At 44.3% G+C, this 14,955-nt stretch overlaps 1 protein-coding gene across 10 annotated transcripts in view; it reads right to left on the bottom strand.

The window, feature by feature from the left end:
- The window catches only part of PHKA1 (phosphorylase kinase regulatory subunit alpha 1), a 295,837-nt gene that overhangs the window by 93,261 nt on the left and 187,621 nt on the right, over nucleotides 1–14,955 (bottom strand). For 8 of the 10 annotated variants that reach the window (XR_014460676.1, XM_083159090.1, XM_083159086.1 and 5 more), the window contains 4 exons: nucleotides 12,770–12,871; nucleotides 7,618–7,733; nucleotides 5,609–5,647; nucleotides 2,905–2,934 (listed from right to left, as the gene is read on the bottom strand). Coding sequence is in view for 9 of the 10 variants with exons in the window: in XM_083159090.1 (XP_083015216.1) it covers nucleotides 2,905–2,934; nucleotides 5,609–5,647; nucleotides 7,618–7,733; nucleotides 12,770–12,871 (287 nt within the window). In the remaining variant the exon portion in view is untranslated. The remainder of the gene's footprint in view (nucleotides 1–2,904; nucleotides 2,935–5,608; nucleotides 5,648–7,617; nucleotides 7,734–12,769; nucleotides 12,872–14,955) is intronic. The other 2 variants (XM_083159091.1, XM_083159093.1) reach the window with 1 other exon arrangement.

Genomic DNA, 14,955 nt, shown 5'->3' on the forward strand with positions numbered 1-14,955 from the left:
GAAGGACCCCAATTAGCAGATTTACCCTGTAAGGTATCAAAGCAGAACAATGGCCCTTATTCTGGTTGGTGCGGCCGGAGCCGCACACGGTGCTCCGGCCGCACAAACCAATCCCCGCCCACGAGACGGATCGCCACGGCCGTCCGTACACGGACGGCTGGCGATCCGCATAAAAATGGTGGGGCGTACGCCTCCACCATGGTGGGAGCTGCCCCCTGCATTCGATGGTCGTCGACCATCGAAGGCAGGGCCGCACGCCACAGCAGCTCCCGCAAGCTGAGACCACACGGACAATCGTCCGTGTGATAGCTTGTATGGGGGCTGAGAGCTGACATCCGGCGACGTCAGCTTTCCGCCCCCATCACTGGCGTCATACCCTTATTAGCATGCATACGCCCCGCGTTTGCATGGGAACGCCCATGAAACGCGGGGCGTATGCATAGGGAAATGAGGGTATGAAGCCCCTCACGCCCCTCACGCCCCTATACGCCCCCTTTGCGGCGTATATTTTTTGTGTGCGGCGATTTCACCTGCACATGCGCAGAGTGACCTCTGCGCATGTGCAGTGTGAAAACATCGGCGGTACGGCCGCACGCGGGCCGTACCGCACAGATTAGAATAAGGGCCAATATGTGTATAGGCGATGGCATCTCGTTTGCCCACATAAAACCTCCTTTAGATTCCCTGGGTGCAGACAGATCCAATCATGGAAGAATCACGTAGCAATTCTCATAGGGGATGGAGGTGCGGAAATGTTTGCGTAACTAAAGATCAATACTCCCCATTGATTCAGTGACTAAAGACCCAGAGATGGTCACTAAGATATTTAATCTGAGTGACCACGTCTTAACTCCTGATTAGGGGGGAATTTACTAAAGGAAATTTGTAAAAGATAGGTGTATTTGTGTTCAGAAATTCACTTATTTTTGACATTTACTATCCCGAAAATATGGCAATTCGTATTCGTATTGATAGCACATCAGTAAATGTTGAAAATAAGTGTATTTCTGGATACAAATACACCTATTTTTTTTACAAATTTCCCCCTAGAAGTCTGTTTTAGAGAAAGGTCTAAAATTCTCTCCAAGTAACCAAGTCAACTTTTTTGATTTGTTGACGTACAAAAATTAATAAAAAGAAATTTCTTGCCTTAAAAAATATACCCCCGAATCCATCCTAAAAAAAAACCATGATCTTTCAACCCCAGTTATATAAAGGGTTGTTTCATCAAGACATTTAAAAAAAATAGTCAATGATGAAATACTCGAACTCAAGGATAGCCTCCCTGCTCATAATACCCTTTCACACCAGCCTAAATTCCCGGGACTAGCTCTGGTGTGAAAGGTTCCAGGGACAAATTCCCGGGTTAATTTGCCGGCAAGTCAACCCTGCTAGGTAGCAGGGTTGTTCCCGGGTCCTTCCCGGACTACTGGCTGGTGTGAAAGGTGCAGGGACATGTCCCTGCTTCCCGTGTAACCTCTGCTAGTGCTGATTTGCTAGCAGGGTAACTGATGGACACACAGACACACCCAGAGACAGCATACAGCCTGCAGGGAGACAGTGTTTGTGTTCTGTAGCACCACAGACCCCAGAAGTTCATTTTAACCCCTGAAAGCCTGCAATGTGTGCCATGTCTTGGACAAATGAGGAGGTGAGAGAGCTATTAATCATTAGAGGGGTAGATGCTTTTATATGCCTTTTAATTTGTTTTATACAAGTAAACAAAGGCTGAAACACTACAAATGTTTTGTGTCTTAATTATTAATAATCAATAATCTAATGTGAGCCTAAAAAAGGCCATTTTCAATGCTATTCTCATAGAAATGCAGGGACATCCCGGGTTCAGTGTGAAAGGTGCTGACCCGGGTTGTCCCTGCTTCAAAAGCATGTGTGAATGGGTCCCAACCCAGGAATGTCCCTGCTTGTCCCGGAGAAAACGTAAAGTAAAGTGGTTGGGATCCGGCACTGTTGCCGCTACTGATGCTGCGCCTGCTCACTGCCTGGCTTCCATGGTGGCCCAGTGTGAGGAAGGTATCGCCTGGTGCCCGCTTTCAGCTCCCTGCGTGGAGTCGCCCAGCCGCTAGTGTCTCCTCGCACAGAGACACGCTGGCGGTTCCCTGACCACAGGGAGCCGCCTTACCTCATCCCTGAGCTCGGCTGCAGTTCTGCTCAGTGCTCGGGGACCGGCCGAGGTCATGCACTGGGGTGTGGTGCTGGGGCCACCGGCACCTGGGTGATTGTGCGGCAGCGCTGGTGTCTACACAGTGTAAAAAGAAAGAAAAGAAGGCTGCCTAATGCAGCCCCTCGTCTATAAAGGTGCTCTGGCTCCTGCCAGCACCAAGCGAGAAGTGGCTGCCTCTGGGCGGAAGTGGGGCATAGGGGAGGAGGAGCCTGGGCTGCCCAGGGAGGCAAAGGTTTAACCTGTTTGGTGCCAGGCTACTCTAACCCTACACCCACCACCCAACCACCAGCGTCAGCCCCGTGTCTCCTGAGGACCAAAGATTAAAGTAAGTATTCAAAATCTACTATAGAAAGCATTTTCCCATGCTGTCAGAAGTTTTATTAGACACCCATATAGGGCGTTTCATTTGTGCGCCACACACAAATGCGCATCTACTGGAGCTATTCAAATGTTTCTCACATTAGCAGTGGCTGTCACTTAGAGATGTGAGAAAAAGGTGTGTGAAAAATTCCATAGTTTGGGCACCAAAAGTGCCCAAACCAGGACTTTAGATGCCGAATCAAGATCTATAGACTGGTTTAGCTGCAATCGATTCCCATATCCATTTTACCTTATTTGTCACTTAAAAATAAATTTGTGGTTAATTGTATAGTTTCAAAATGATGGTAACGATATAAAGGCATCGCATATTGTATACATGATTTAAGCAAAGTGACACTTACCAGTGAGACCGCTGAAAATAAATCTGTATCCTGCATTCAGAAACATACAAAAACATAAATTAAGACCTGAAATAACTATAGGCTGTTTAACTGTATGAGCAGTTAGTAAAGCAAAGTGGAAGCCAGCTAGGACCAAATTAAAGTACTGAAAGCAACAGTTACTGCCAGTCTTTGTAGTCGCAGCATTAGGTTGTGGTCTTGGACATCAAGCGCCATAATCAAGGAGAGTCAGCTAAGGATATCCAAGAATTCACAAATGCTAGTACAGTTCTAATGTAAAAATTAAATAAATGTGGAATGTTTAATTGATTAATTAATCCAATTATTTGCAATGAACAAAATAAACAAAATTAAATGAGTATATAATAATTAGTGGAAAGCGACAATTTATGTATTTCCAAACAGAAAAAAGAAAACCGATATGAATTATCATATTGTGAGAAAATGTGAAAGTTGTAAACAGATCTCATGTCTAATTGGCACAATGACATGTACTCTACCATGGATGATTCTTATACAGATGTAACGGGCCTCATCTTTGCAGGGGATGTCGATGAGGGGCGCGCGCGTCCCCTTCCGACGGTGCTGCCCTCGGTCTCCCGCTGCCCACACCGGGCGACCGCACCCCCCCCCCCCCCCGCAGCCTCCTCGGGTCCCCCCCTGCCCCCTCAAGTGGGAGGCGGACAGTAATGCATCCGCCTCGCCGCCCGGATACTGAGACGCGCGTGCGTCCCCCACTCGCAGATAGCGGCGCCATGCTGCTGGCGGATCGCCAGCAAGGATAAGCCCGGATACATCTGTATATATTATCTCTGGGGTGAAGTGCCGCTACTGACCACTAGAGGCCACTACACAGGCCAAATTACTCCTTTGTGTGCTAAAGGATGTCATAACAGAAATTAAAGCAATTTTTGCAGGAACACTGATCTGTTTCAACTTGCTGGATATGGAGAGAGGGAGCTATGAATACAGAGATTGGAGATAGTAGCAGATAGGGACTTGGGGTGGGTGGGAGTGGAAGACTTTGTGGGCTATAAACTGTCACAGCTTAAAGTGAAAGTAAAAACTGGCACAGCTCAAAGTGAAAGTTAAAAGCCTGTCAAAATGATGGGTTTTACAATGTACTATTTATGGATATTTTGAGTTCTGTCAAAAAGACTGTACTTTTGTTTTTCTTTTCTCGATGCTGTCCAAGTGATTTTGAGCACTATTAATAGGACCTACTTCCTGCACTGTCAGGATCTATTTGCTTATACAGTATGTGGTTCCTGGGACCATTTTTATGTGACTTTATTAAATGGTGTACATGAATGATCAGATGTTTGTCCTGTCTCCAGTAAACTCAGAAAGATAACTCAGCTACTTCACTAATGCTGAGGAACACACCAGGACGACAAGGGTCCGATCCCATCAATCTAGATCCAATTCCGACCAATTGGATGTAGATTGTGTGGTGTTTGGGCCCGTTTCTGTCTTGTTCTGATCCGATTCCGATCGGATGCGTGGCCCCGCGGGTCGGACGGTCGTTATTCAGATCCTACCTGCAGCAGGTAGGATCTGGACACGACCATACACCCGGGTGCGGGTCACCATCTGATCAGAACCCGCTCACGGTGCACATCGTGAGTGGGTCGTGTGCTCTGCATGATCGTGTCGGACGAGACACTAATGACCTGCTCAAGATGTGCATCATGAGCGGGTCGTCCTGGTGTGTACCCCGTTTTACACTTATGGACTTAGCAGAAAAAAAATTAAATTAGTAAATAAACCACAAATCTTTTCTAAAGTCAGACACAGACTCTCTTTCTCTCTCTCATAAATATATATATATATATATATATATATATATTTATATATATATACACACACACATATACACACACAGGTTGAGTATCCTGTATCCGTGCATCCATTATCCGAATTATTCCAAAAAACGTGGTTTTTGGAATCATTCGGATTTTATTTTATTTTTTTACCCCCCTAACCCTCTTTTCATACTTATCAAGTCCCAGGGCGTCCAAAGCAGGCTTCCGGCATCTTCTCCAGGGCCTCCAGCGGTCCCAGGAATGCATTGCGTGAGTGTGCGCACGCGCCGGTGACGTCACCGATGCGCGCGCACACCCGCGCAATGCATTCCTGGGACCTCTGGAGACCCAGACAAGATGCCAGAGGCCTGCTGTGGACACCCGGGGACTGCGTGGATGCCGAGGGACCACCGGACACCATCGGGGGACAGGTAAGTAAGCCTAAAAAAAATATTCTAAAAACCGAAAAATTCCCCTATCCAAAATGTTCGTGGTCCCGAGCATTTCGTATAGGGGATACTCAACCTGTATGTATATATATATATATATATATATATATATATATATATATATATATATATATGTAGAGAGATATATCTATTTAGCATACATGTTCTATAATTATCTTGTGTTATTATTTAAAGTCATCTATTGCCTAAAGTGACAAGAATGTGATTAAAAGGAATTCTTATTACGTAAATAGTATATGTGCAGTGCACCCCATCATACGTGACACCGACCACTGCCAATTAGTGCAATTACCATCCATTTCCTTAAGAACCATTTTGTTTGGATTACAATTCTGAAAAGCAGCCCTAGTGACAGCCCATGCAGTGACTGGAGCAGGCATGTGTGTACTACAGTGACCACACAAAGGAGAGCTACAGTAATCAGTTCACCTGGCCTTCTGTAGCCAGAGACAGCCTACGTTTATCCAGCTGGAAAACAGACAGTTAGTTATAGGATGAAGAGAGCATGTACTGAAATAGTCATCAACACAAACAATGCATTTGATCCAAGCAACATCATTGCAATGATAATAGTAATACATTTTCATTATTGAAACCCTTTAGTTTATTTGATAATACTCCAAGAGCTAGATTTAGTTTAGTAGATCCCGTCAATCCTTCACTTGTGTCAATCTGGCGTCACTGTCTACCTAGACACCATTGACCAAGTTTAGGTATCTAACTAGACGCAGTTTTCTAATATTGGGGTGCAATCCTGTCTGTGACCACATTGTTCAAACACAAATTTATATCCTAGCTTGGTGCACAGATGATTCAGGAGAGCTAGGTTACAATTAGAGTAGTACGATGTTGTTTCCACATGAACTAGAGACTTTTGTGGTTGAGTACATATGTACGCACCAGTGATCCATTTACAGTGGGTGAGAGCATATGCAGCATATGCTGCAGCAATGCATAAAGGCACATCTGCAGGCTTTACATTTGTCTTTTAATTTCAATGGGAGCGATGTACTAAGCCTTGAAAAGTGATAAAATGGAGAGTGATAAACAACCCGTCAATCAGCTCCTACCTGTCATTTTTCAGACACAGCATGTGACATGGCAGGTATGAGCTGATTGCATGGTGGTTTATGACTGTTCATTTAATCACTTTTCAAGCTTAGTACATCTGGCCTAATGAGCCTTACAGATGAGATTTATTATCATCATGCGCCTAATTCATGTCTGTACACAAATGCAATTGCGATTTTCTAGGCTACAGAGCTGCTGATGTTAGCAAGTGAAGAAATTAAGAGACAACTGCATACACATTCACAGCCCATTCACAAAAATTACGAAATATTCATTACAAGTGAGATTGCAGTGGGAACTTGATGAATGTGCTCTGTAATCTGCTGAAAGTCGCTTCGCCATTGCATACAAACATGAAATAGATTTACCAAAATCTGTTTATCACATGTATGAAACCTGTTGTTGCACTCATGCTTTGTCATGCTAGAACAATGCGGACATAACATAAAAAGTACTGATTTTAGGGACTTTTAGGAAATCTCGAATAACTATAGTTTTAAGAATTGTTATGGTAAGCAACTTGGGGCTCCCATTTATATATACATACAGTGCCGCTATCTGGTGCTGCAGTCTTTTTCTCCATTGGCCTACATATACAGTAGTGATGTTCTAGTCATTTCCATTTATTTCCGGTATCATGCACCTAGCGGTATAAACCCTAAAAAGCATGTTTTTAGGAGTGGAGATGTTGTCCTAGCAACCAATCAGAATATACCTAACATGTATCTATAATCTCTTTGGTTGCTATGGGCAACATCACTTTTAAAAATTCAAAAGTTTTTGAGTAATGTTCGATAGCACCCAGGCTTGTTCCACACTCTTTTTTTCGCATCAATTCCAGGCCCTGAATTGTACTAAATGTTCTTGACCCAGGCTTGAAACCTGATAATTCTGCTGCTCTACCCTTTGGCAATACTATCAGACACAACTTGCGGGTTACTCTTTATCAGCCTAGGAAACAAGTTGGGGGACTTTGAACTGTGTTACTCTGTACCCCTGCTGGCAAATTCTAGGTGTTTGTAAGAATATAAAATATACACTTTTGACCTAGAACCGTTACAGATTTTCTTTATGCATGCAATACTGTGTTTCTACCTGTAAACACTGGGATTTTACAGTGCTTCTACTCTGTACATATATAAGCAATCCACTCATTAAAAAGCAGCAGGTTTGCAACTCATCTTTTGGAGAGATACTGTACATATAAAAAGACACACAAGTCCTTTAACCAGGTACTGTCCAAATAGGTAATAGCCAGTAAATCAAATAGTTTACCAATCTGAAACTACAGAAATAACCAGTGCAGCCAAATCTATGAATCTTGCATGAAATATGCAAACTACTATGTTAACACATAGTTAACTCACCAGTTTTATCTCACTCTTCAACCGTGTTATTCCAGCTCTCTCACTCTTTGTGGCTCCAACAGCTCCCAAATCACGGATTGAAATAGCTGGACTGGCCATAGTGTCCATAGAGCGCACTGTAAAATATGGGACCTTTAGCAGCTTTCTTACTGTATAGGACTGTTGCTTCTTTTCAAAATCCAATAATTACTGTAAAGCGCTTTACACACAGTGCAACATATTGCTGAGCAATATATTGTCCTGTGGTCCGTTCAACTGATTTGAAAGAAATAATTTTTTTATTAAAAATTAACCTTTATATACTACCTGCAGTAGTTACACAGGCCCGATATACTGGGCCATTTTTTTTTTTGTGTGTGTTTTTTCTGTGTTTTGTTTTCTCCTTTTTTCCTTTTGCTCCCCCCCCCCCTCTTGTATTGTCTCCCCCCCCCCCCCCCCCCCCCCCCCGGGATGCCCTTAATCTATTGGCCGTTATTTATGCCCCCATGGTCAAATTGATATCCTTAAATGTCAAAGGCTTGAATTCTCCCAACAAACGTAGACTAGCCCTGTCTTTTTTTTACAAATATAAAGCAGACATAGTGGCCCTACAGGAGACCCATTTTTCATCTCTCCATCCGCCCACTATGAAAGACCCCCACTATCCCACAGGCTACTTTGCTAATGGCCCTTTCAAAAGGAATGGAGTGGCTATTCTCCTTAGAAATACGGTTCCCTTTGTTTTACACTCCCAAATTGCCGATAAATTGGGCCGATATCTAATCATCTCCTTAGCCTTACGTAACCTTTTAATGGAATTTGACCTTCATGATATATGGCGTATCCAAAACCCATCCGGAAGGGACTATGCGTTCTTCTCCCCAGTCCACAATTCATATTCCCGTATCTATCTTATTGTATGTGATAAATGGTCATTACAATCTGCTGGCGAGGTGGATATTATGCCCATCTCCTGGTCGGACCACGCTCCTGTAGTGTGACACTGGGAGCTTTCTAAGCCTTTTCTACCCCCTAGACACTGGCGTTTCTCCCCACACTTGCTGTCAAATATTGCGGCAAAGAAAATGATTACTGATAGCATCTCCTCATTTATAGCTACAAACTCTCCTGCTGATACCTCCAGCCCAATTTACTGGTGTGCCTTTAAAGCTGTTATCCGAGGTTCCGCCATTCAAGCGGGAGCCATGCTTAAAAAACAAGCCGTACAGCTCCAAAATACATTAGAATCTAAACTCAAAGTGGCTGAGGATAAAAACAAACGGTTCCCTACTAGGGAACTCTGAAATAAAGTGTCCAATCTCCGTAGCCAACTACAAAAACTTTTAGTTGCAAGAACCCAAACTGCCCTGAATAGACTTAGACAGAAATTCTACTTAGTAGGGAATAGACCGGGTAGGATGCTAGCCCGGAAACTTCGAGCCCAGCAAGCCCGCAACCGGATCAAGTGTATTGTTTCCCCATCGGGCTCTAAATTAGCAAACCCCTTGGATATTGCCAATCAATTCGCACAATATTACACCCAACTATACAATCTAAACACAGATGCCTCCATCCCCCCAGCCCACTCCCGCACTTATCCAAGATTTCCTCTCATCTATAGACTTGCCCACCTTGCCACCGGATAAATTAGAGGAGTTGAATGACCCCTGGTCCCCAGCCCAAATTGATAACGCCATTAAATCTCTGCCAAATAATAAAGCCCCAGGACCAGACGGCTTTATTAACGAGTTCTACAGAGAGTTCCGCAACCCGCTCTCCCCAATGCTATCTAGGCTTTTTAATGAAGTAGCCCAGGGGGGTAGCTTCCCTACAGAGATGCTGGAAGCCCGTGTAATCACGATTCCCGAGCCAGGGAAAGACCCTTCCTCTTGTCAGAATTACCGCCCGATCGCCCTACTCAATGGAGACATTAAAATATACGCCAAATTAATTGCAAACCGAATTAATGCATATTTACCCTCCCTGATACACTCAGACCAGGTTGGATTTGTGCCCGGCAGACAGGCCTCGGATAATACCCGTAGGGTCTTTAACTTGATCGACTCACTTCAGGACACGGAGGGCTTCCTGCTGCTCTCCCTAGATGCCGAGAAAGCCTTCGATAGGTTGAATTGGATATATATGGAGGCTGTCCTGTCCAAATTTGGCTTTAGCGGATCTATACTGTCAGCCATCATGGCATTATATGGCTCCCCCACAGCTCGAGTATTTAGCAATGGCTTTCTGTCGGACACATTTCCTATATGCAATGGCACCCGCCAGGGTTGCCCCCTCTCACCCTTGATTTTTGTGCTAGTAATGGAACCCCTTGCGGCCAAGATTAGATCAGACAGCGAATTCCCAGGATTACTGTGTGGCCAGACCTCCCATAAACTGTGCCTTTTTGCGGACGATGTCCTTCTCTTTGTCACCAACCCCATCCTCTCTCTCCCACACCTACATGACCTTTTATCCATGTTTAGTGCGGTTTCCTATTATAGGTTAAACACGACGAAGTCTGATGCTATGCAGGTAAATTTACCTGAGGCTGATGTGGCAACATTACGTTCCCTCTATCCCTATAAATGGAATACCAAATCTATTATATATATAGGCGTCCACATCCCTCCATCCACTCTAGCGGTCTTCGATGTGAATTTGCCTCCCCTCATTGCTTCCCTTCAAACCTTGACCTCGTCATGGCTTTCCTATGAAATCTCGTGGTTGAGTCGTTTAGCTGCCTTTAAAATGTCATTACTGCCAAAGCTCATGTACTTATTTAGAACAATCCCCTTCAGTTTCCCCAAGAAATACTTGGACAAATGTAGAGTTATACTCACTAAATATTTGTGGAAATCCCACCCACCTAAGTTAGCTTACTCCCGTATGGTCTTACCTAGACACCGTGGAGGCCTGGCCCTTCCGGATTTGCTTGCATCCTAGCTCAATTGAAATACTGGATAACTCCCCACTCCTCTCCCTGGGTCACAATTGAACAAGCTACATGTTCCACATACCCCCTTGCAGATATCCTATGGACACCTAGACATTTACGACCATTAAATTTACGTTTACTCCCCTCTGCCATACGTACATGGGACAAGTTAGTCTCCAAATTGCCTGACTTTAGCCCCCCTATTGCGACAATGTCTTTGACAGCCATTGCCAAATTGGTTCCCAACTTGAACATATCTTCATGGCTCCAGCGTAACATACGTCTATTGGGTGATATTTTAGACTGAACTAACTTGCTCACTTTCCCGCAGCTTCAAGACCGTTTTGCCATCCCATCCGGTGAACTGTTTCATTATATCCAGATCCGACACTGGTTTCAGAGCCTACCTCGCCCCGCTCACCCCCCCAGTGCTGTAGCTAACTCTGTCCTATCTCGTTTAGCATCAGCCAGGGCGAGTGGGGAAATCTCTTTTTGGTATGAAGTAATTGTTCACTTACCCACATATAAAAAATCTAACGCTCAGCTTCGCTGGGAGAAAGATCTTGACATCACTATCAGATCCCCAATGGGAACGTATATATTGTTTGTCCTTTCAGATGTCTAAATGCTTGAACCACGCGGAGATGCATGTCAAACTGCTGAACAGACTGTACCTCACACCTTCTGGCCGTCCTGCTCCAAACAATGTTGGAGAGGCTGCGGTGAGGTGGGACACCTCTATCATGTCTTTTGGGCCTGCCCCTTATTGCGTAATTATTGGAATGATGTTTTCAAGCTGATCAATAAGGTCATGGGCCTCGCCCTCAACCCAGCTCCAACAATAGCATTATTGCACCTCTGCCCCACGGAAGTCCCACCCCATTGTAGATATTTGCTAAGACAAATGTGTATCGCGGCAAGGGCCACACTAGCCCAAGCATGGAAAAATCCCTTACCTCCGCTGGTGATAAAAGTTTTTCATAAAATCCAATTCCACTTTACAATGGAAACTGAATTTATTCCATACTCCTCCACATCCTCTTCCCCATTTGTGAAATGGATGGCCTGGCATAACTATATTACAGACGGTGAAGGAGCGGCTCTGTTATCTCAACCCTCCGGAATATCCCCTTTGCAGTTTAGTCTGAACGAAGCACCTACTACATGATACAGTCGGGGTTATACTCCCTTATTTCCCTATCTTCATATCTCCTATATTTATTACATTGTTATGCTCTGTATAGTTATATATTGCATCCTTGTATTATTGTTGTGTGCATCCCATGCCTCCCCCCCCCATTTCTGTACCCTAATTTTTTTGATGAAAAATTCAATAAAACATATTGTTGGTAAAAAAAAAAAAAAAATAACCTTTATTTGTGCTCTTCTTAAAAAGAGGGGAGGTGTATATGACTTCTCTCCGCAAAAAAGAAAGAAAGAGGGCGTGTTCACACACCTTCTCCATCTCCTGAAGAAGGCTTGTGAACATGCCGAAATGTGTTGAGCCACAGCATTTCTGTTCCGGCCTGCTATGGAGAGACATTCCTATCACACCAGTTCCAGTCCATATTTGGATAAACCATACCCAGACTCCTTCCGGATCAGTAACACACCACCACTCTGCAGCAATCAAGTTAGGTATTGACATACCTTAAAAACTGCACTTACCAATAATCGAGTGATGTTTGGCATTCAACTGGGCAATCACCGGGACTTGGCTATATCCTTCCTATCAAGGACCTTGAAATGTCTGGTAACTATACATCACTGGTGTTGATTTGGACACAAAACAGATTCTCCCAAATACACTTGAATGCTAGCTGGAATCATCCATTTTTTTAACAACATACATTTTTATTCACTTTTTTACTTTTACCTCATGAGAATTCTCATATGAAATGTCCATTGTGTGATTTTTATTTTATTTAGTCAATAAAACAATTTATATTAAAAATTTGAATAAAACCCCTTTCAGTAAAAACCCAGCGCTGTATCATATACTTTTTTCATGCTGCAATTTGTACACTACAAAAGGCCACATTTGTAATATACATAGCATGCATAAAAACTTGTCATATTAGTAGAATGGCAAAAAGAAATGACCTCCTGTATTCATGAACATGTGAATTGCCTAACTAGGCCTAACTAAGCTAAGATTAGTTTTTTCAAACCAGGAATTTTTTTCAATCAGCCACAACTTATTTAATAGTGATCCCAGAATACATTCTGTGTACATACCACTTCTCTCCACACCAAACTCCTTTCCACTCATGATGTGGTGTAGAAGGCTCTTCATATCAGAAGGACTCAGGTTCATCAGGCTTTCTGTGGCATCTTCAGCTGTGCAATATAGGGAATATAATGTCATCACATTTTCTCCTTATAAAAACAAGTTGGGTGTTTTCACACCTTTAAAATAGGATTTTAATACCCACCGGTAAATCCTTTTCACTGAATTCATATGGGGTACTGAGGTCTTATAACCTTGGGGAATAGAGGGTATCCGACAGGAGACAGGCACATAACATTTTCTTCAACCAGGGTGTGCTGGCTCCTCCCCTCTACTTCCCCCTACTAGGCAGTTAAGAAACTGTGCCCGAAGGAAGGATAACGTATGTAAGGTAGGAATTAGCATTATGATAACGTGGTGAGATTTGCACCAGCACACCACAACAGACACAACAACTCTCTCAACTAAATGTAGTTAACCCCGTCATTGTGTTATTAGAAACATAAATTGTATAAGATTTTTGTGGAGCAATTAGTCACCAAAACTCAGCTGCTCCTAAACAGGTCAACGGACCAATAACTTTACAGAATGCCCAAAATTGCAATTAGCAAGAAGGCAATAACAGGATCACAACCTGTGCAAACAGAGCACTGCACTGAGGTGGGCGCTCAGTACCCCATATGAATTAAGTGAAAAGGATTTACCGGAAGGTATTAAAATCCTATTTTCACTTTCATTCATTATGGGGTACTGAGGTCTTATAACCTTGGGGAGGTCCCAAAGCTTCCAGAAAGGGCGGGAACGTGCAGAGCCTGTTGCAACACCGCCTGCCCAAACTGGGTATCATCCCTGGCCACAGTGTCAAATTTATAAAATTTGACGAAAGTGTGTTGACCAGACCAGGTGGCAGCTTTACATAGCTGCAATGCTGACACACCCCGAGCAGCCGCCCAGGATGCTCCTACGGCTCTAGTGGAGTGAGCTCTCACTGAGGCCGGAATAGTCAAATGGGCTGCCACATATGCTTGCTGTATAGTGGAACGAATCCATCTAGCAAATCGATTGTTTCGATGCCGGGCAGCCTTTCTTTAGTGCGTCATGCAACACAAAAAGACACTCCGTCTTACGGATCCTTGATGTTCTTCTAACGTAGATCTGCAGGATTCTAACCACATCAAGTGACTCAGGAATATCTTTATGTCATGAACAAGAAGGCACCACAATCGGCTGGTTCATATGGAACGCCGAGACCACTTTAGGCAGGAACTGCTGTCTTGTCCAAAGTTCCACCCTGTCTGTCTTGATGGAAAATCAGGTATGGACTCTTACAAGAGAGAGCACCAAGCTCAGAAACTCTTCTGGCCGAGGCCAGAGCCAGTAGCGTCACCGTCTTCCAGGTGAGGTATTTCAAGTCAATGGTGTCCACTGGTTCAAACCAGGCTGACTGAAGGTACTCCAGGACAACATCTAGGTCCCAAGGCGCCGTTGGCGCCACAAATGGAGGCTGTATTCTCAAGACTCCTTGCAAAAAGGTCTGGACTTCGGGATAGACCGCTAACTTTTTATGAAAAAAGACAGAAAGAGCAGATATTCGAACTTTTAAAGACCCCAGACAGAGTCCCTTATCAAGGCCCACCTGCAAGAAATGCAGGAAACAGTCTAATTTAAAATCTGCTGGCGGAAAACTCATGTGCTCGCACCAAGACACATATCTTCGCCAGATCTTATGGTAGTGCGAGGCCGTCACTGCCTTCCTGGCCCGGGTCATGGTGTTTATGACCGAAGAATGAAATCCCTTCAGAGCTAGGATGTTCCGCTCAACCTCCAGGCCGTTAAACGAAGACGCCCTAAGTCCTGGTAGACGAAGGGGCCTTGTACTAGAAGATCTCTTCGTAGAGGCAGCCGCCACGGTTCTTCTACCAGCATGTTTTGCAGACTTGTGTACCATGCTCTCCTGGGCATATCCAGTGCTATTAGGATTGCCTGCACCCTCTGATGTCTGATCCTCTGCAACACTCTCCCCAGGAGGGGGAGGGCGGGAACAGGTACACTAGGTCGTATGACCAGTCCGTGGTCAGAGCATCGGTTGCCTCTGCTTGAGGATCCCTTGTCCTTGAGCAATACCTTTCCACCTTGTGGTTGGTCCTTGAGGCCATTAAGTCTATCTGTGGGAGCCCCCACAGATCTACGATGC

Source organism: Crinia signifera, chromosome 9 (assembly GCF_055691185.1).
Source record: "Crinia signifera chromosome 9, ASM5569118v1, whole genome shotgun sequence".
Taxonomy (NCBI): Eukaryota; Metazoa; Chordata; class Amphibia; order Anura; family Myobatrachidae; genus Crinia; species Crinia signifera.